At 47.9% G+C, this 18,085-nt stretch overlaps 1 protein-coding gene across 5 annotated transcripts in view; it reads left to right on the forward strand.

The window, feature by feature from the left end:
• The window catches only part of ALKBH1 (alkB homolog 1, histone H2A dioxygenase), a 92,440-nt gene that overhangs the window by 23,742 nt on the left and 50,613 nt on the right, over positions 1-18,085 (forward strand). For all 5 annotated transcript variants that reach the window (XM_068131162.2, XM_068131161.2, XM_068131158.2 and 2 more), the window contains exon 2: positions 17,183-17,291. In XM_068131162.2, coding sequence (XP_067987263.1) covers positions 17,183-17,291 — 109 coding nt within the window. The remainder of the gene's footprint in view (positions 1-17,182; positions 17,292-18,085) is intronic.

Raw genomic sequence — 18,085 nt, forward strand, 5'->3', positions numbered from 1 at the left:
CAACTCAGAATCATGAAAAACCCTTATTTGACCCCTCATAAGTTACTTAAGGGCCGATTTAAAAAAAATAAAAATTCTCGAAAATAATTTTTCGGTACCCGAATTCAACAGCTTTTTTTCTGGGTTTCCCACGGGAGTTGAACTTCAACATTTTAACACATGTTATTACACACCTTTACAAACATATTGGTGAAGAAATTTTTTGGTAACAATTTAGTTAACAGATTTGTGAAATATCTCATAAAATGCCCTTACTACTTGAAGACCGTGCCAGTTGGCCTGAGTGAAATGCCAGACTCGTCGACGCTGAGGAGGCTCTCTGACAATGGTCAGAGAGATGTCCACTTTAACAAGCAATCCTTTCCTTCATTCTCAAACTCCATCCTTTCCCTCATTCGCAAACCCCATCCTTTCCCTTATTCTCACACTCTATCCTTACCATCATTGTCATAGAACATTCTCAAGACACTTGCCCAACATAACCTGCATTTCACCAGTGCATCAATCACTTAACTGAGGTTCCAATGAAGCAGTGTGGGCATTCCCATGAGTATTGGACACATGGTACGACCCTTCTGCCAGCCCTTGAACCAGCAGCCCTGCCCCTCGTGCTTTAAGTTAGTACTGAAGGAGAGAGGAGAGATAGCCCTGTTCGAGAGAGTCAAATCCAGAGAGTGGCAGTTCGCCAGGTACCTCAGCCAGGCTGAAGAGGCTGAAAAGTTTACGTTTTGTAATCGACTGATCGGCCGTTTCTGGATCCGTATCTGAACCAAAATCGAATCGGCTTGTTCATGTCACCTAACCAACTCGTGCACCTACTTTTCTCATAACTTGTCCACAACTTTTTAAAATATCATTCCATATATTTTTTTTGGCCTTATCACCTGCTCCTTTGATTATGATCTCTCAATGGTGAAGAATGAATGAATGAATGAATGATCGTTTTAAGGCCATTTTCCCCGCTAGAGCGGGGGTTAGCCTTGCGGGCCCCATGCCGATCATGGTTCCCTGTTTGAGGCAATGTTTTTATGGCCGGATGCCCTTCCTGACGCCAACCCTTGGTCGCCTCTTACGCGCAGGGATACGGTGTACCTATTCTAAACTGGGGTACACACCAGGATCAATATTGCTTTTAGAAGAATTGCTTATAAATTCAAAAAAAATTAGGGGATTCGAATCTTCACCAAAATCTCACAATTAAGTCCTTGTCGCACTCCCAACATGTCCACCAATATTTGTCTGAATCTGTCCACAACTTTTTGAGATATTCTGTTCAGTGGCAAAGAGGGGTGAATGCATAATCTCAGTCCACCTTCAGTGGTGGAGGTAACAAGTTTGCCACTGTTCTACCAAAAGAAAGAAAAATCAAAGTTCTGTTTTGGGTTGTAGTTTAGAGGATCGAAAGTCCTGAGATTTTTTTTTTTTTTTTTTTTTTTTGTATACAAGATCGAGGCCCGTGAAAGAGCGAACATTAATCACACAGAAGGACAAACCGACACATAAAACATATAACATAGGGAGCGGTAGACAAGATGGGGAGAGAGGGGGAAGGACACAAACACAACATTTGAGAGCAGGGACCGAGAGACATGGAGACATCAAGAGATCTGAGAGAGGGCGAGGGCTTTGGGGGGGGGGGGGGGGGGCGTGGGAAGGGGGCGGTGGGAGAGGTATAAAACATATGGACACTGCCAGGACTTCCAGGAAAGAAGTTGGAATTTCAAACAAGGTGGATCTGGGGTGAATTAGCGGGGGTAGAAAAGATCAAGGTTTTGGATGGGGGAAGATAAGAGATGGTGGTGAACAGCTGTTTTAAAGACCTGGAGGGAGGAGTGGGATTGAAGGGAGTGAGGGAGTTTGTTCCAGAGGCGGGAGAAAAGAGGAATGAAAGAGTGAAGGTGAGCAGAGAGCTGAGATTTCGGCAGTTTAACCATCAGAGGGTTGCTGGCAGATCTTGTGCGACCTGTAGGAATATTTGGGGGACAGAGCACAGAGAGAGCTGGGGGTGCAAGGCCGGAGAGGAGTCGGTAGAAGACAGAAAGACCACCTACCTGCCTGCGGTGAGTGAGTGAAAGGCCCTCAGAGATAGCTTCATCGCGGGAGATTCCAATAATTCTGAAAGCTTTGGTTTCAACAGCGTGAAGCCGAGCTAGGTGTGAGGCAGGAGCACCGGCCCATAGGGGAGAACAGTATTCCATTGAGCTGCGGATGAAAGCCTTGTATGTGGTGAGGAGCTCAGGTGTGCCGAGGAAGGACTTCGCACGACGGAGGATGCCCAGTCGGCGACTGGCTTTGGAGGCCAGCTTGGAAATGTGGTTTTCCCAAGAAAGATCATGGCAGATAGTGAGACCCAAAATCTTGAGCGACAGAACTTCTTGGAGAGGATTGTTGAGAAAGTAGATGGGAGGGTTGTCCAGTCGATCTTTTCGGAGAGACATAGTAAGAGTGTGAGATTTGTCAGGATTGAAAGACATGTTCCACTTGTTTGACCAGTCTGTGATTTTGTCCAGGTCTTCAGAGAGTGAGGAGGCAGCAGACTGCCGATCTGAGGGAAGAGGAATGGAGCGGCAGAGAGTGGAGTCATCAGCAAAGAGATAGAGAGGATTTTCGAGAGAGTCACAGAGATCATTGATGAAGACCAGAAAAAGCACGGGGCCCAGAACACTGCCTTGGGGAACTCCAGCCTGAACAGGAAGAGGAGATGAGAGAAACCCATTCAGGGCCACACGTTGACGACGACTAGAGAGGAAGTCCGCCAGCCATGCGTGGAGATTTCCATGGATACCAAAGGAGGAGAGTTTGGTGAGCAGAGCGGGGTGCCAGACCGTGTTGAAGGCACGTGATATGTCGAGGGAGACAGCTCTAATTTCCTGTTTGGCATTGAGGACCTCCATCCATTGTTGAGACAGCAGAAGCAGCATGTCCAGAGTAGAGTGACCTGGTCTGAAACCAAATTGATGATCAGAGATCAAGCCATTGGAGAAGAGGAAAGATTTCATATCCGAAGCAATGATGGATTCCATGACTTTGCTGATAATTGGGAGAAGGCTGATTGGTCTGTAGTTGCTAGGATCTGTTTTTGCACCTTTTTTGTGCAAAGCGGTGATGTTGGCTGATTTCCAAGCAGATGGCAGTTGACCTTGAGCAAAAGAGAGGGTGAAGAGAACAGAGAGAGGGTGAGATAGAGCAGCAGAGCAGGATTTTAGGACCCGTGGGCTGATGCCGTCGGGTCCAGTTGCAGAATCAGAGTGGAGGGTTGACAGAAACTTTTCCACCTTGTCAGGAGGAAAGGACACGGAGTCCAGGAGCAGCAGGGTACGACTGGGTATGGTGGGTACAGAGAGGGATGGGTTTGGGACACAAGATTTAGAGGCAAACACAGAGTTGAGGCATTCAGCTTTTTCACGTGCGGAGTCAGCTGTGTAGCCGTTTGAGGTAAGGGAGGGGATGGAGGGGGAACAAACACCAGAAACGGATTTGACCATACGCCACCAGGATTTGGAAGAGGGAGACAGATAGAGTTCGGTCTTGAGAACGGAGAGGTATTGTTTCCTGGCTCTCCTGAGGGTGGACACACACTTGTTTCGGGCTTTGTGAAAGGAAATGAGATTTCCTTCCGTTGGATTTGCTTTCCAGGAGACGAAGGCAAGTTGTTTCTGGGCAACAGCCTCACCACAAGATTCCGTGTACCATGGACGGGAGGAAGGGTATGACAACTGAAGACGAGATGGGATAAATCTGTGCATGAGAGAGAGCAATTTACTTTGGAAGAATTCACAGGATGAGTTGATGTCAGAGGTGGTAGAGATGGGAGACCAGTCCAGATGATTGATGGCTGCTTGAAGACCGTGCCAGTTGGCCTGAGTGAAATGCCAGACTCGTCGACGCTGAGCAGGCTCCCTGAGGATGGTCAGAGAGATGTCCACTTTAACAAGGACATGATCAGATGATCCGATCGGAGCAGAAGAAGAGCAGCAGACATTTTCAGGGAAGTTAGTCATAACCAAGTCCAGAAGAGAAGATGTTCCGTTGACTGAGATCCGGGTCGGGAAATTGACAGATTGTGTCAGTCCCAGTGAGTCGCAGAAGTCCTTTGCTGAGGAGCCATGGCTGGTGAGAGAGGTACCCACACCCAGCCAACTGGCATGATGACAGTTGAAATCACCACATATGAGGAAGAGAGAGTTGGGATGAGTAGATAGAAGTTGGTCCATATCATCGGACAGCGAGATGTAGATGGAGTCATCACTGTTTGGTGGACGGTACAACACACATATGAACAAGAGGTGGGAGCGAAGGGGAAGCCGTAGCCAGAGGTATTCCTGGGGGTGAGGTGGAGAGAGTGCAGTGCAGGGCGAGTGAGGAAGAGAGTTTTTGATAAAGATAGCAACCCCGCCTCCAGGACGAGGCTCAGGTCTATCATACCGGAGGAGCGAGTAGCCCGGGAGAGATACTATGGAATCAGAGACATCATAAAGGAGGAAAGTTTCTGTTAAGCAGATCACGTCTGGTTTGACAGAAGCAACCTGTATGGAGAGATCACTTAAGTTTGAACGAAGGCCCCGGATGTTTGAGGTCCATACCGTTAATGAAGAGGAAGGTGGAGCATCAGATACAGAACAGGGGGGAGGAGGGGTAGGGTAAGATGTGGAAGAGGTGGAAGAGGTAGGGAGAGCTGTTGAAGGTGTGTCAGAGATTTCAGAATAGCTCGGAGAAAGGGAAGGATGGGGCGGACAAAAGGTTTGATGGTGATTGGGTGAGCCACAATGAGGTGTTATTTGAGGAGGGGGAAGAGCGAGGCAGAAGGTTGGGGGAGATGGAGGTGAGAGTTTGAAGGGGTAAGAAGCGGGGAGGACGCTTTGAGGAGGGGGAGTGAGAGGGGGGAAATTGAGAAGCAATGAGGGTGGGGAGATTTGAAGGGGAGGGGTGAGGGGGGAGTTTGGGAGGGAAGGGACAAGGGGAGGGATTTGAAAGGGATGGGATATGGGGGAGATTTGGAGGGGAGGGGTGAGGCAGGAGTCTAGGAGGGGAGGGGCGAGGGGGCGTCTTGGCAGGGAGGGGTGAGGGGGTAGTTTAGGAGGGAGGGGGCAAGGGGGGAGATTTGAAAGGGATGGGTGATGGGGAAGATTTGGAGGGGAGGGGTTATGGGGAAGATTTGGAGGGGAGGGGTGAGATTGGATTTTTGAAAGTGTACGATTTATGGGAAACGAACATTTATTGCAAAATGAGTTTCTTGTGACCTTCGAGTTAAAAATACGTTTAAGGACGCTGGATGGAGGATGGAGTGCAGGAGAGTTTAGGGAATGTAGAAAAAAGGCACTATAGGAGATGGATATTTTTTTTGGGATGAATTGATTTGGTGAGCAAGTCGAAAGCAGCCTTTTAAAGAAGAAGAAGAAAAAGGTGTTATAAAATATGGCGGAATACATAACTTGAGGGGAAAGTGTAAACATTGAAGGTTAATGAGTGAAAACTATCTGGGGAAATGGGGGAGAAACACGTGGTCGAAGAACGAACGAACGAATAAGAATGAATAAACGAATGAGAACAGAGAAGGAAATGTTTTTTTGTTTTTTTTTGAGTTGAGATTTACACAAGGAAGTAGGCTATGGGTGAAAAGACTGGGAATACAGAGAACGAAAGTTATTGGATCACAAACGACGGACCGCTGAGAAAAACAAAGCCTCAAGGTTGTACAGTGCACACTGTACAAGGCCTCAAGATACGACACGAATTAACACGATTTTCAATACAGGTATGAAAGATTTGCACCGAAAAATCTTCGTCGGGACACAATATACGTACAACACCATAAATAAATACAGTTTTAACGAAAATACAAATGGGAACAATCACTTAACTTCGATTTCAAATCGTTCGCGACGCGGCAAAGGCCTTGCTCGCGACACGGCAAACAGACGATCAATTTATGAAAGATAAACACCGAGAAACAACCAAAGTTGCACACAATAACTTCACACACCGAAAGATAAATACAGTTTCGACAAAATACAATTGTGAACAGACTTAACTTCGAAAAACGTGGAGACCGTGTGGAGCTTCGAAAATCCCTGCCGCCGTCTCCAAGATCTCGCGAGCAAGAAAAGATTTTGTGTTATAATGAAATTATGAAAATGTAGTGGAATTTATTTGTCCGTCTTTCAATGAGAAATGACTTTCCTGCATAAGCATAATATACATTGTAATTAAAATAGATATAATTGTTATGTACAGTGTTTCCCCAAAAATATTGTGCCCAACCCCTTCAATTTATTTATTTATTTTCATTTTTAATGAAACTTATTTTAAATGATTTTGTGCAGACTTATTTTCAACAGAAACAGTTTGCGTAAAACACATGGAAGAATTTTGCCTTGAATACCATGGATTTTTCAGGGAATTTGTCAAGCTTGAGCTGCTGAAGTTGCCAAGCTCCATTAAAGGTCTCCTGATGCTCTGATTAGTGTGGCAAACTGGTTTCCTTCCTTACCTTCGTGAAATAAGCTTGCCATGAGTTTCTTGGTGCATTTTCGTGCATACACGTTTCTTCGTGCATACACGACAAAGGTGCATTTTGACTCTGCATTCACCTTTTTGATTAGATTCGCACAACGCTGTTGAGACGCAATATCTACTCAGATGCAGAAAGCGAAATTTAATTTGTCAACTTGCAGCATTTCGTGCCTTAAATATTTAATTTTTAATCGCCTGCAAAACGATCAGTTAGCAACGTAGGTACATAAAATATTGATGTAATAAAATATTAAGGATGTACTATTAAAGTCCTGCTTTTTTTCTTATTTTTGTCATGTGTCGTTCCTTGAATTACCAGTGCAACAAACGACAACCTTTCAGTTCGCTGTGTGCTTTTTGCTGGGCTTTGTGGATTGGTGCCTCACAACAGATTAAAGACTAGGGAATTGACTGTGAGTGAATTGATTATGATTGGTACGAGGACAATATCTATGCTAATAGTAATTGTACACCTGTCAAATTTCATCTCATTGGTCATGTACATCAGTTGAATTGGTTCAGTCAAATAGGGCCCTGTGCAGACTATTCTCACCAATTTGAAAATATTCAAAATAGACCTTTTTCAGTTGAAGAAATTACTTCAGTAGAGCAATTCAGATCTGTCCATTTGCTTGTTTTACTCTACTGTGCATTTCAATTGTCTACTTTGAGAGTGTCTCTCAATGACGATGGATATATAAACACAAAGTACAAAATGATTTTCTGCATTAACCTGTAAATACAATTTTAGAACGTTGTGCCAATGAACATTGAGATTGCAATCAAACGTTTTGTATAAGATGGTGATGCATCTCCACAGAGCATAGCCAAGGTGGACCCAGGCACCGTTAGTCTCGCACACCAACCACATGGGTTAACATTGCACTCCGCTAATCCACCGAGCTACTGCTCTCTGCTCTGCTCCATCTTGGGGATGATCTCATCTTTACTTTGCCGACAGCAGGTGACAACCGTGCCATTACAAATGATCAAGGGCTTATCCTTTTTAAAAATTACCTGCTCCTTATTCCAAATCCATTCCCAAACGAACATCTCATTGTTATTTTCTTTAAAGGGCAACCCAAACGCATTTTTTTTCTTTCTGAAAACCATTGACAATCGTTAATGATGGTTGCGTTTGAAGTGTGGTTAAAAAAAAATTGCCAATCAAAGTCTTGGAAATAGCCCGAAAGTGTTGATTTTTGATTTCACCCATTATGTCACCCATGCTCTCCCCATGATCCAAATGACAGTTTACATAGAGAAACAGTGCATGTCGAGCTTGAATTCCAATACTGATTCCATCGTTGTCAGCAACTCTGAAGGTTCTCAGTATATTGAAACTGATCTGTGGGATGTTGAAGAAACTATTGAAAATATAATTAGTGATGGAAACGCTTTTGGAGGAAATGTGGATCCGTATCGTTTCGAACCTTGTGCGTGTGATTCAGATGAAGATAGTTTTCGTGAAGATAGCGGTGTTGTGTTCGTAGTGAAGATGAAAACGTCGGTCGCATGTTCACGACAGATTGGTTGGTTTTGTTTTTCCGTTCAATTGACGGTTTATCAGGGATTTTGTATTAATTGATAAGTAAAATCAGTTGTATTTAACTACCGAATAAATACGGCATGGACACGACAAGGAACAGACTCAACACTTCCACTGCCCGGCCACACGGTTGATGTGGGATTATGAAGGGGGTATGGCATTGTGATGGGTATTGTGGGGGTGATCTGGAATGGAAGGAGGGTGTGGGGTGGTGTAAGATAATTGCCCTATTTGCCAGACCTAAGCTGTGGCATACTCTTGTGAGATCTCACATGATCCTGCTCAAGTCGCAAGAGCATATATATTATTTCACAAAACACGGAACAGGAACAGCATTACATGACATCTCCTCTCCTTCAGAATGGAAATCAATTTGAAGATGAAGTTTGGCTCGATGTTCGTGTGGGGTGGTGGGTATTGTGGGTGTGATTGTTCATGGGAGGATTGTCGGGAGATAGTGGATGCATGGTGTGGGGGGGAGGGAGGGGAGCGTGTTGTGTGGTCGTGGCTATTGTTAGCTAGGATGACCTTTGATGGGGGTTTGTGGGGGGATAGTGGAAGTGTGGTGTGGTCGTGGGTATTGTTAGCTAGGGTGACCATTGATGGGAGATTGTGGGGGGTGTTGGAGGTGGGGGGTGTTGTGGGGTGGTCATGGGTATTGTTAGCTGGGGTGACCTTTGATGGGGGATTGTGGGTGGAGGTGTGGGGTGGTCGTGGGTATCGTTAGCTCGGATGACAGTTGATGGGGGATTGTGGGTGGAGGTGGGGTATGGGGTGGTTCTGGTCGTGGGTGTTGTTAGCTTGGGTTTTTGAGCTCTTCAGATGCATAGGGCATGTTGGTGGTGATGTTAACCAGCACATCTAGTGAGGTGAGATCGGTCGCCGGCAGATCAACACAGGTGTTAGATTCACCAATCAAATTGCCCGTGTCCATATGCTGGTAGCTCCGTAGAGATCACCTTACAATTTTGAGCGACGGCTGTTCCTTATGCTTAATTGTGGGGATGGTATCCTCTCCTAATCATGGCGGATAATCACAATACCTATAGTCATCTCTGTTGCTTCATAATGGTTCTCTGTAAAATGTTTTGAACACAAAATAAACATTTTGTAGGTCCGATCCACACTTCCATATTTTGGACAAACCATCCAATTTCTGGCAGCCCTCGGATCTTTCGGCCATTGGTGTAGCATGAAACCATCTTAGCTTGTATTACTACAGCCACCAAGGATGCATCACCTCGGCATGTTTGTGGAAATTCGAAAATGATTCGCTGTTTGAGTTAAATTGTTCCTTGATATTACCACCCCCCCCCCCCCACCCCCTCTGATGAAGAAGAGGAGGATTTTGACTTGTAATCGCAAAATTTAATTTATATCCATTTTATTTTCCATTTTAGCATCCATATCATTTTAATTTAGCCCCTATCTATCTATAATTCCAGTAATCTCTGTGTGTTTGTTTGTTTGTACGTTTGTACGTTTGTTTGTCTGTGACCGCTGTTTCTCGACAACCACGGGTCCGATATACTTTAAACTTGCCAGGTATATTGCTGGGGACCCGAGGATGTGCCTTTTCAAGGTTTCATATTAATCGGACAATTACTTACCGAGCTATGTCCAAAAAACGATTCAACCAATCAGAGAGCAGCGAGCTATCGCGTGTGCCGAACGTGGCGGACACACTCTGCCTCGGATGGCACATTTGAGAGCGTATTCATTTATTTCCCGTCGGCAAACTATGTTGGCGCTATGTTGGCGTTAAACGATGTTTTAAAACTAATTAAAACCCCGGGGGGATTGTCACTGTACTCGCAAGCCGTTCGCCGTTCGCTTTGGCGTTGCGAATGGACCAAAACATTTCATGCACCAAACCATTTCATGTAAAGCGTTCGCCGTTCGCTTTGGCGTTGCGAATGGACCAAAACATTTCATGGACCAAACCATTTCATGTAAATAGAGGGGGGGATATAATTTTAGATATAGATATAGTACGGGCATGCCCTAGTATTGCCAAAAGTAAACATAATTGCACCCTGAATCTCACATTCAAACACACCTGAACAACTGACAATGGCGTATCTATCCTTCTGTGACGCCTGTGGGAGAGGGGCTCCACGTGACTCGTGCGTTAGGGGCTCCACGTGACTTGTGTGTGAGGGGCTTTACCTGACGCCCGTGGGAGAGGGTCTGCATGTGGTGACGCTGGTGGGAGAGGGTCTGCGCATGGTAATGCCCGTGGGAGAGGGTCTCCGCGTGGTGACGCCCGTGGGAGAGGGTCTCCGCGTGGTGATGCCCGTGGGAGAGGGTCTCCGCGTGGTGATGCCCGTGGGAGAGGGTCTCCGCGTGGCGACGCCCGTGGGATCGGGTCCCCGCGTGGCGACGCCCGTGGGAGAGGGGGGGGGTCTCAGCGTGGCGACGTCCGTGGGAGGGGTCTCCGCGTGGCGACGCCCATGGGAGGTGGTCTCCGTGTGGCGACGCCCGTGGGAGGGGGGGGTCTCCCCGTGGCGACGCCCGTGGGAGGGGGTTCTCCCCGTGGTGACGCCCGTGGGAGGGGGGGTCTCCCCGTGGCGACGCCCGTGGGAGGGGGGTCTCCCCGTGGTGACGCCCATGGGAGGGGGTCTCTACGTGGCGACGCCCTTGTGAGGGGGTCTCCGTGTGGCGACGCCCATGGGAGGGGGTGTCCGCGTGGCGACGCCCATGGGAGGGGGTCTCCACGTGGTGTCGCCCGTGGGAGGGGTTCTTGTGGCGACGCCCGTGGGAGTGGGTCTCCGCTTGGCGATGCCCGTGGGAGGGGGTCTCCGCATGGCGACGCCCGTGGAGAGAGGCTCCGCGTGGCGACGCCCGTGGAGAGGGGCTCCGTGTGGCGACGCCCGTGGAGGGGCTCCGCGTGGCGACGCCCGTGGAGGGGCCCCGCGTGGCGACGCCCATGGGAAGGGCTCCGCGTGGCGATGCCCGTGGGAGGGGCTCCACGTGGCGACGCCCATGGGAGAGGGGCTCCGCGTGGCGACGCCCGTGGAGAGGGGCTCTGCGTGGCGACGCCCGTGGAGAGGGGCTCCGCGTGGCGACGCCCGTGGAGAGGGGCTCTGCGTGGCGACGCCCGTAGGAGGGGGGCTACGCGTCGCGATGCCTGTGGGAGGGGCTCCGCGTGGTGACGCCCGTGGGAGAGGGGCTCCGCGTGGCGACGCCCGTGGAGAGGGGCTCCGCGTGGCGACGCCGGTGGAGAGGGGCTCCGCGTGGAGACGCCCGTGGAGAGGGGCTCCGCGTGGCGACGCCGGTGGAGAGGGGCTCCGCGTGGCGACGCCCATGGGAGGGGGTGTCCGCGTGGCGACGCCCGTGGAGAGGGGCTCCGCGTGGCGACGCCCGTGGAGAGGGGCTCCGCGTGGCGACGCCCGTGGAGAGGGGCTCCGCGTGGCGACGCCCGTGGAGAGGGGCTCCGCGTGGCGACGCCCGTAGGAGGGGGGCTCCGCGTGGCGATGCCTGTGGGAGGGGCTCCGCGTGGCGATGCCTGTGGGAGGGGCTCCGCGTGGCGACGCCCGTGGGAGAGGGGCTCCGCGTGGCGACGCCCGTGGGAGAGGGGCTCCGCGTGGCGACGCCCGTGGGAGAGGGGCTCCGTGTGGCGACGCCCGTGGGAGAGGGGCTCTGCGTGGCGACACCCGTGGGAGAGGGGCTCCGTGTGGCGACGCCCGTGGGAGAGGGGCTCCGCGTGGCGACGCCCGTGGGAGAGGGGCTCCGCGTGGCGACGCCCACGGGAGATGGGCCCCGCGTAGCGACGCCCATGGGAGAGGGTCTCCCCGTCGTGGGAGAGGGGCTCCACATGACGCAAGGAGTGGGGGAGGTGCCTACACTACTCTCCCCACTCGCCTCACACAGGTCGGCTTCACGACCTCACACAGGGGATGGAAAAATGACACGGGGTTTACCGAACCATACTGTACAGTGCCGTACCGTACCGTTCTGTGCAATGGAAAAAGCACCATAAGGTTTTTTTTGGCACTTTGTGATTGGCAATTTTTTTTAAAATTCCCTTCAAATTAGACCGTAATTAATGATTGCCAGTGTTTTTTCAGGAAAAAAAATTGTGGTTGAGTTCCCCTTTAAAGGTTTTCTTTGGGGGGCTTCAGGGTCTTTTCAAACGTTTGGGTCTTCAGGGTCTTTTGGGTCTTTTCCGTTTTTGTGTTTTTTGGGGACTTCAAGGATATTTGGGGTCTTTTGGGTCTTTTCAGTCTTTTGGGTCTTTTCATTATTTTGGGTCTTTTGAGACTTGAAGGATATTTGGCGTCTTTTCATCCTTTTAGGTCGTTAAGGGTATTTGGGGTATTTTTGTCTTTTCGGTTCCCGGTGTGTACCCTGGTTTAGAATAGGTATGCCGTATCCCTGCGTGTCGAAGGAGGCGACTAAGAGGGTTGGCGTCAGGAAGGGCATCCGGCCATAAAAACATTGCCTCAAAAAGAGTCTAACCATGACAATTACAACTACATATGGGCAGGGTACAGCCCGAAGTGGAGATTGGTTTCTGAGGTTTGGGACATGGAATGTAGGGACAATGACCGGGAGATAAGGAGAAGTGGTGGATGTATTGATCAGAAGGAGAGTGGACATGTGTTGTGTGCAAGAGACGAGATGGAAGGGAAGTGGTGTGAGAATGGTGAAGGTTAGGCAGGGACAGAAATACAAGTTTGTGTGGCAAGGGTGCCCGGAGGGCGTGAATGATGTTGGTGTCCTGTTTTCTGAGGAGTTTGTAGACAGTGTGGTGAGTGTGACTAGAATGAGTGATAGGTTGATGATGGTGAAAATGATGATTGGAAAGCTCTTGGTGAACGTCATCTCGGGATATGCTCCGCAGGTTGGTCGGAGCGATGAAGAAAAGGACAAGTTCTGCTGTGCGATAGAGAAGCTGATGGAAAATGTGAAAGATGAGGAAGTTGTTGTGGTAGGAGGAGACCTAAATGGACATGTGGGAAGGAGTATGGACGGTTTTGAGGGAGTTCATGGGGTTTACGGATATGGTGTGAGAAATGGAGATGGTGAAAGGATTTTGGAGTTTGCTGATGGAGCTAATTTGTTGATTTGTAATACTCAGTTCCAGAAAGAGGATAATAAGCTTGTTACACGTCAGGTGGGTCGATGACAACCGTTGACTACCTGCTGGTGCATAGGTGAGATAGGGGGCACCTCCGGGACACAAAGGTGATCCCGGGGGAGGAGGCTGTTTCACAGCACCACTTGGTTGTCTGCGACATAAGGGTGAAAGGTACAAGGAGAGCTCGGCGGGTGAAGTACCAACCGAGAATGAAGGTGTGGAGGTTGAAAGAGGTGACAGTAAGGGAGGCATTAAAAGAGAGGCTGAGTAGGGTCGAGGATGATGTGGTTGAGCCTGAAAGTGGTTGGATGTCAATGAAAGATAGTCTGTTGGGAGCCATTGGTGAGGTATGTGGATGGACAAAAGGACCACCGAGGCACTCGGAAACATGGTGGTGGGATGATGAAGTTGGAAAGAGGATTGACGAGAAGCGGAAGAAGTTCAAGGAGTGGCAGAAGGCAAAGGGTACGGGAGCAGAAAAAGCAGAGCATGAAAGTTATAAGGCAGCCAAGAAGGCTGCAAAGAAAGAGGTAGCAAAGGCGCAGGAGGCATGTCGGAAAATGTTCGGAGAATGCTTGGATTCGGAAGAGGGTCAGAGAGCGGTATTCAGGATTGCAAAGCAGATAGCGAAAGAGAGGTGTGATGTGATGGGTGTGAGTTGCTTGAAGGATGAAGTGGGACAAATCGTTGTGGACCCAGATGGAATTCAAGGAAGATGGAAAAGATATATGGAAATGCTGTTGAATACAGAGAATGAATGGGATGGCAACATAGAGAGTAACCCAGATTTAGGACCGGCAGAGAAGATAACTGAGAAGGAAGTTGAGGAAGCGATAAAAGCAATGAAGAGTGGAAAAGCGGGAGGGCCGACTGGAGTTGTGGGAGATATGTTGATGGCAGCAGGAAGTTGGGGTGTGAAGAGAATGGCAGAGATCTGTAATCTGGTGGTGAAAGAAGGCCGCATTCCAGTGGATTGGGAACTGAGTACCCTCGTCCCTCTATGCAAGGGGAAAGGTGACCCTCTGGAGTGTGGCTCGTACCGAGCGATAAAGTTATTGGAGCATGGAATGAAGGTATTGGAAAGGGTGTTGGAGAGGAGGATAAGGAAGAAGGTGAAGATCGACGAAATGCAGTTTGGATTTATACCAGGAAGAGGAACGACAGACACGCTCTTTATTGTGAGGCAGTTGCAGGAGAAGTACATGGAGGAGAGGAAGAAGTTGTTTCTTGGGTTTGTTGATCTGGAGAAAGCATTCGATAGGGTTCCACGCGAAGTATTGACATGGGCATTGAGGAAGTTAGGAGTGGAGGAATGGTTGATCAGAGTAGTGATGGCAATGTACAAAAGAGCGTGCAAAGCTGTAAGGACGAAGGACGGGAACAGTGGTGAGTTTGAGGTGAAGGTGGGAGTGCATCAAGGGTCGGTACTAAGTCCACTACTATTTGTTACTGTGATGGAGGTGCTGGCTCAGAACGTAAAGGAGGGTTTACCGTGGAAGTTGTATGCAAATGATCTGGTGTTGATTGCGGAAAGTATGGATGGACTGAAGGAAAAGATGAACAAGTGGAAGGAATGTATGGAGACAAAAGGTCTGAAGGTGAATATCGGAAAGACAAAGGTGATGGCAAGTGGTAAAGCATGTGGTGAGGTGGAAAGAACTGGGAAGTGGCCATGTGCTGTGTGCAGGAAGGGTGTCGGAGTGAACTCTATTCAATGTACAATGTGCGCTGAGTGGGTTCATCAAAAATGTAGTGGTCTGAGAGGGTCATTAACCAGTGTAGGCAGCTACATTCAAATGTAAGGTGTGCACAGAGGGAGCTGCAGATGGAGGAAATGTTGAGTTGGATCTTGGAGATTGCATGAAGCTAGAAGGTGTGAAAACATTTTGCTACTTGGAGACCTGCTGAATGTAGAAGGTGGATCAGACTCGGCAACGATTGCTTTAGTGAGATGTGCATGGAAGAAGTTTCGGGAACTGAGTGGCGTGCTGATGAGGAGGGGAGTGTCGTTGAAGCTGAAGGGAAAGGTGTATGCTGCTTGTGTGAGAAGTGTTATGATTTATGGGAGCGAGACATGGGTAATGAACGTAGAGCAGCAACGAAGGCTGGAAAGGGTGGAAATGCAAATGGTTCGGTGGATGTGCGGAGTATCGTTGAGAGAGAGGAAGACAAATGATGAATTACGAAAGATGATGGGAATAGAGCCTGTGATTGATGCTGTGAAGAGGAACAGGTTGAGATGGTTTGGTCATGTGTTGAGGAAGGATGAAAGTGACTGGTTGAGAAGAGTGATGGAAATTAATGTGGAAGGAAGTAGAGGACGGGGAAGACCGGGAAAGACTTGGCTAAAGATGGTGGAAGAAGAAATGCGGGCAAGGGGATTAACAAGGAGATATGCAGAAAATAGGGCAAAATGGAGAAGATTGTCATGGTGACCGCAAGGCTAACCCCCGCTCTAGCAGGGAAAATGGCCTTAAAATGCATGTTGTTGTTGTGTTGTTGTTTGTCTTTTTGGTCTTCAAGGATCTTTGCGGTATTTTGGGTCTTTGGGGTCTTTTAGATATTTGGGGTCTTTTAGATATTTGGGGTCTTTTAGATATTTGGGGTCTTTTAGATATTTGGGGTCTTTTAGATCTTTGGGGTCTTTTCGATATTTAGGGTCTTTTTTATCTTCGGGGTCTTTTGGGGATTCAGTGTATTTTGGGTCTTTGGAGGTCCATTGGGACTTTTCAGTCTTTTAGGTCTCCAGGGTCTTTTAGGTCTCCAGGGTCTTTTCGGTCTTCAGGGTCTTTTGGTCTTCGGGGTGTTTTGGGTGTTTGGGGTCTTTTCAGTCATTTTGGTCTTTGGGGTCTTTTGGTCCTCTGGGACTTTTGGGTACTCGTGAGATTGGAGTGTGCGGGGGGGGGGGGGGGGGGGCTCTTTTTGGTCCTCTGGTTACTTTAGGTTCAGTATTTCAGGTTTTAATTGTGGGTAGTGTCATGTCAGCTGTCCAACCAATGGGTGAAGAGCGGACATACGTACATGCACACTTGCTCCATTATATATAGATTAGACAGCAATGCCACAATGATAACTTCATTGGACTTGGAGCATGTTAGGCCGTTTCTTAATTTCTCCATTTTTTTGCACATAGTGCATGACCTAAAATCAAAGCACAGAGCTTTGGTTGCCTCAGGGTAGATTACCACTTATGTGATAAGAGCATTCTAATGGGAGTAGCCTCATTAAAAATTAGTTGCCAACCCAGAGGGATTTGTGGAGGACATCATTCTCAATATTTGCAAAGAGAGCAGTGGTTGATTCATTAATTGTTTTGGAATTGCAAAAACTTTTCTTGTTTCATTCTTCAGCCACTTCCTTAACCCTGTTTGCACAAGAAATTAAATCCAGTCTGGCTCAAAACCACGAGCCGAGCACAAATTGCTTCATTAGAATTGTACCGATTAAGAGATTGTGTGCTATCAGGATTTCCAATGTTTGCATTGTCAGCAGGCCAGAATCTCTTACCTTTTTGTCAGCCTTCGAGGCTGGAAACGAAGGAAACAGACCAAGTTTAATTGGCAGCAGAAACCACAAGAATAAGATTGCTGTACTTTGTGCTGCTGCAGCTGTCATAAAGTAGCTGGTACGCATCTGATGGGCTGAGCAGTACTTAAAGACTACCTTCAGTGATTCAATCAATGGGGTGTATTCACCAACCCATCGATGAAATAGCTTCTTCGGTGGAGTATTTATCCTCAGGTTTTCCAAGCTCACTTTCTTAGTCTTGATTGTCCATTCGAAATCACGACAGGACAGCTTGCAAGACGTATTGGCAGATTGGTTTTTCCCATGTCCCCATAATTGCATTTAAGGAAGCTTCAGATAGCCTGAGAGCCTTTCTCTATTCTCAATGATATTACTTCTCGTTCAACATTGTCCTGGCACCGCAATTGGAAGTTGGGTTATTTTTGACATGGATATGTTGTTTTGTTTTATTTTATTGTAGCTGACCTCTAAAAATGCATCTATTTCTGTTATCCGACAAACCTTTTCAGGTGTTCAGCGTGCATCTCAACTCGTCTGCTGTCTCAAAAGAAAAAGCTCAGGCATTGGGCTTGCAACCCATATCCCAATGGAAGGCATTTGGACTACTTGGGTTCCCAGGTCAGGCCCTTTGATTTATGCATTTGATGTCCTCATTTTGACGTTTTCTGAAAGCTGTGGTGAATTCTAACGATTGCTGTAATGTTTTGTTATTTCAAAATTACCACCATCATTATTTTTACCACCGCCACCAAAGGTGGATGGAGGTTATGTTGTCACCCATGTCTGTCTGTTTTGTTTGTCTGTCTGTCTGTGAACAAGATATCTGAAAAAGTTGTGGACAGACTCGGACGAAATTTGGCAGAAATGTAGCGTATGTGACAAGGACAAAATGAATCGATTTTGGTGAAGATCCGGATTCGGATCTGGCTTGTAGGATTTTTAAAGTGATTCTTCACCATTGGGAAATGGGGCCAAAAACGATACAAAGCAGGATATCTCAAAAAGTTGTGGATGGATTTGGACGAAACTTGGTGGACAGGTTGGGTGTCTGACGAGGTCGAATTGATTCGATTTTGGTGAAGATCTGAATATGGATTCGGATATGAGAATTAGTAAATTTTAAAGTGAATCTTCACCATTGAGAGATCGGGTGAAAAGCGACATATAACATGATATTGTTATGAATTAGGGGTAGAGGAATATCTATAATCCAGGTAGATCTGCATAGGTAGGTGCTCGACTGTCGTGATAGGGAATCTAGATGTAATAAGTTCTGTAGCCCGAATGTCAGATTAAGCTTGTATTTTCGTCCCCGCCACGAGGGGGTGGGGCATGCTAATTAGTACAGGGATTATGGGTAAAATTCCCTTGTGTGTCGTTCCCTCGGTGAGCATCCCAGTGCCCCTTATGGC

This window comes from Myxine glutinosa, chromosome 11, assembly GCF_964187855.1.
Source record: "Myxine glutinosa chromosome 11, kmMyxGlut1.1, whole genome shotgun sequence".
NCBI classification, from domain to species: Eukaryota; Metazoa; Chordata; class Myxini; order Myxiniformes; family Myxinidae; genus Myxine; species Myxine glutinosa.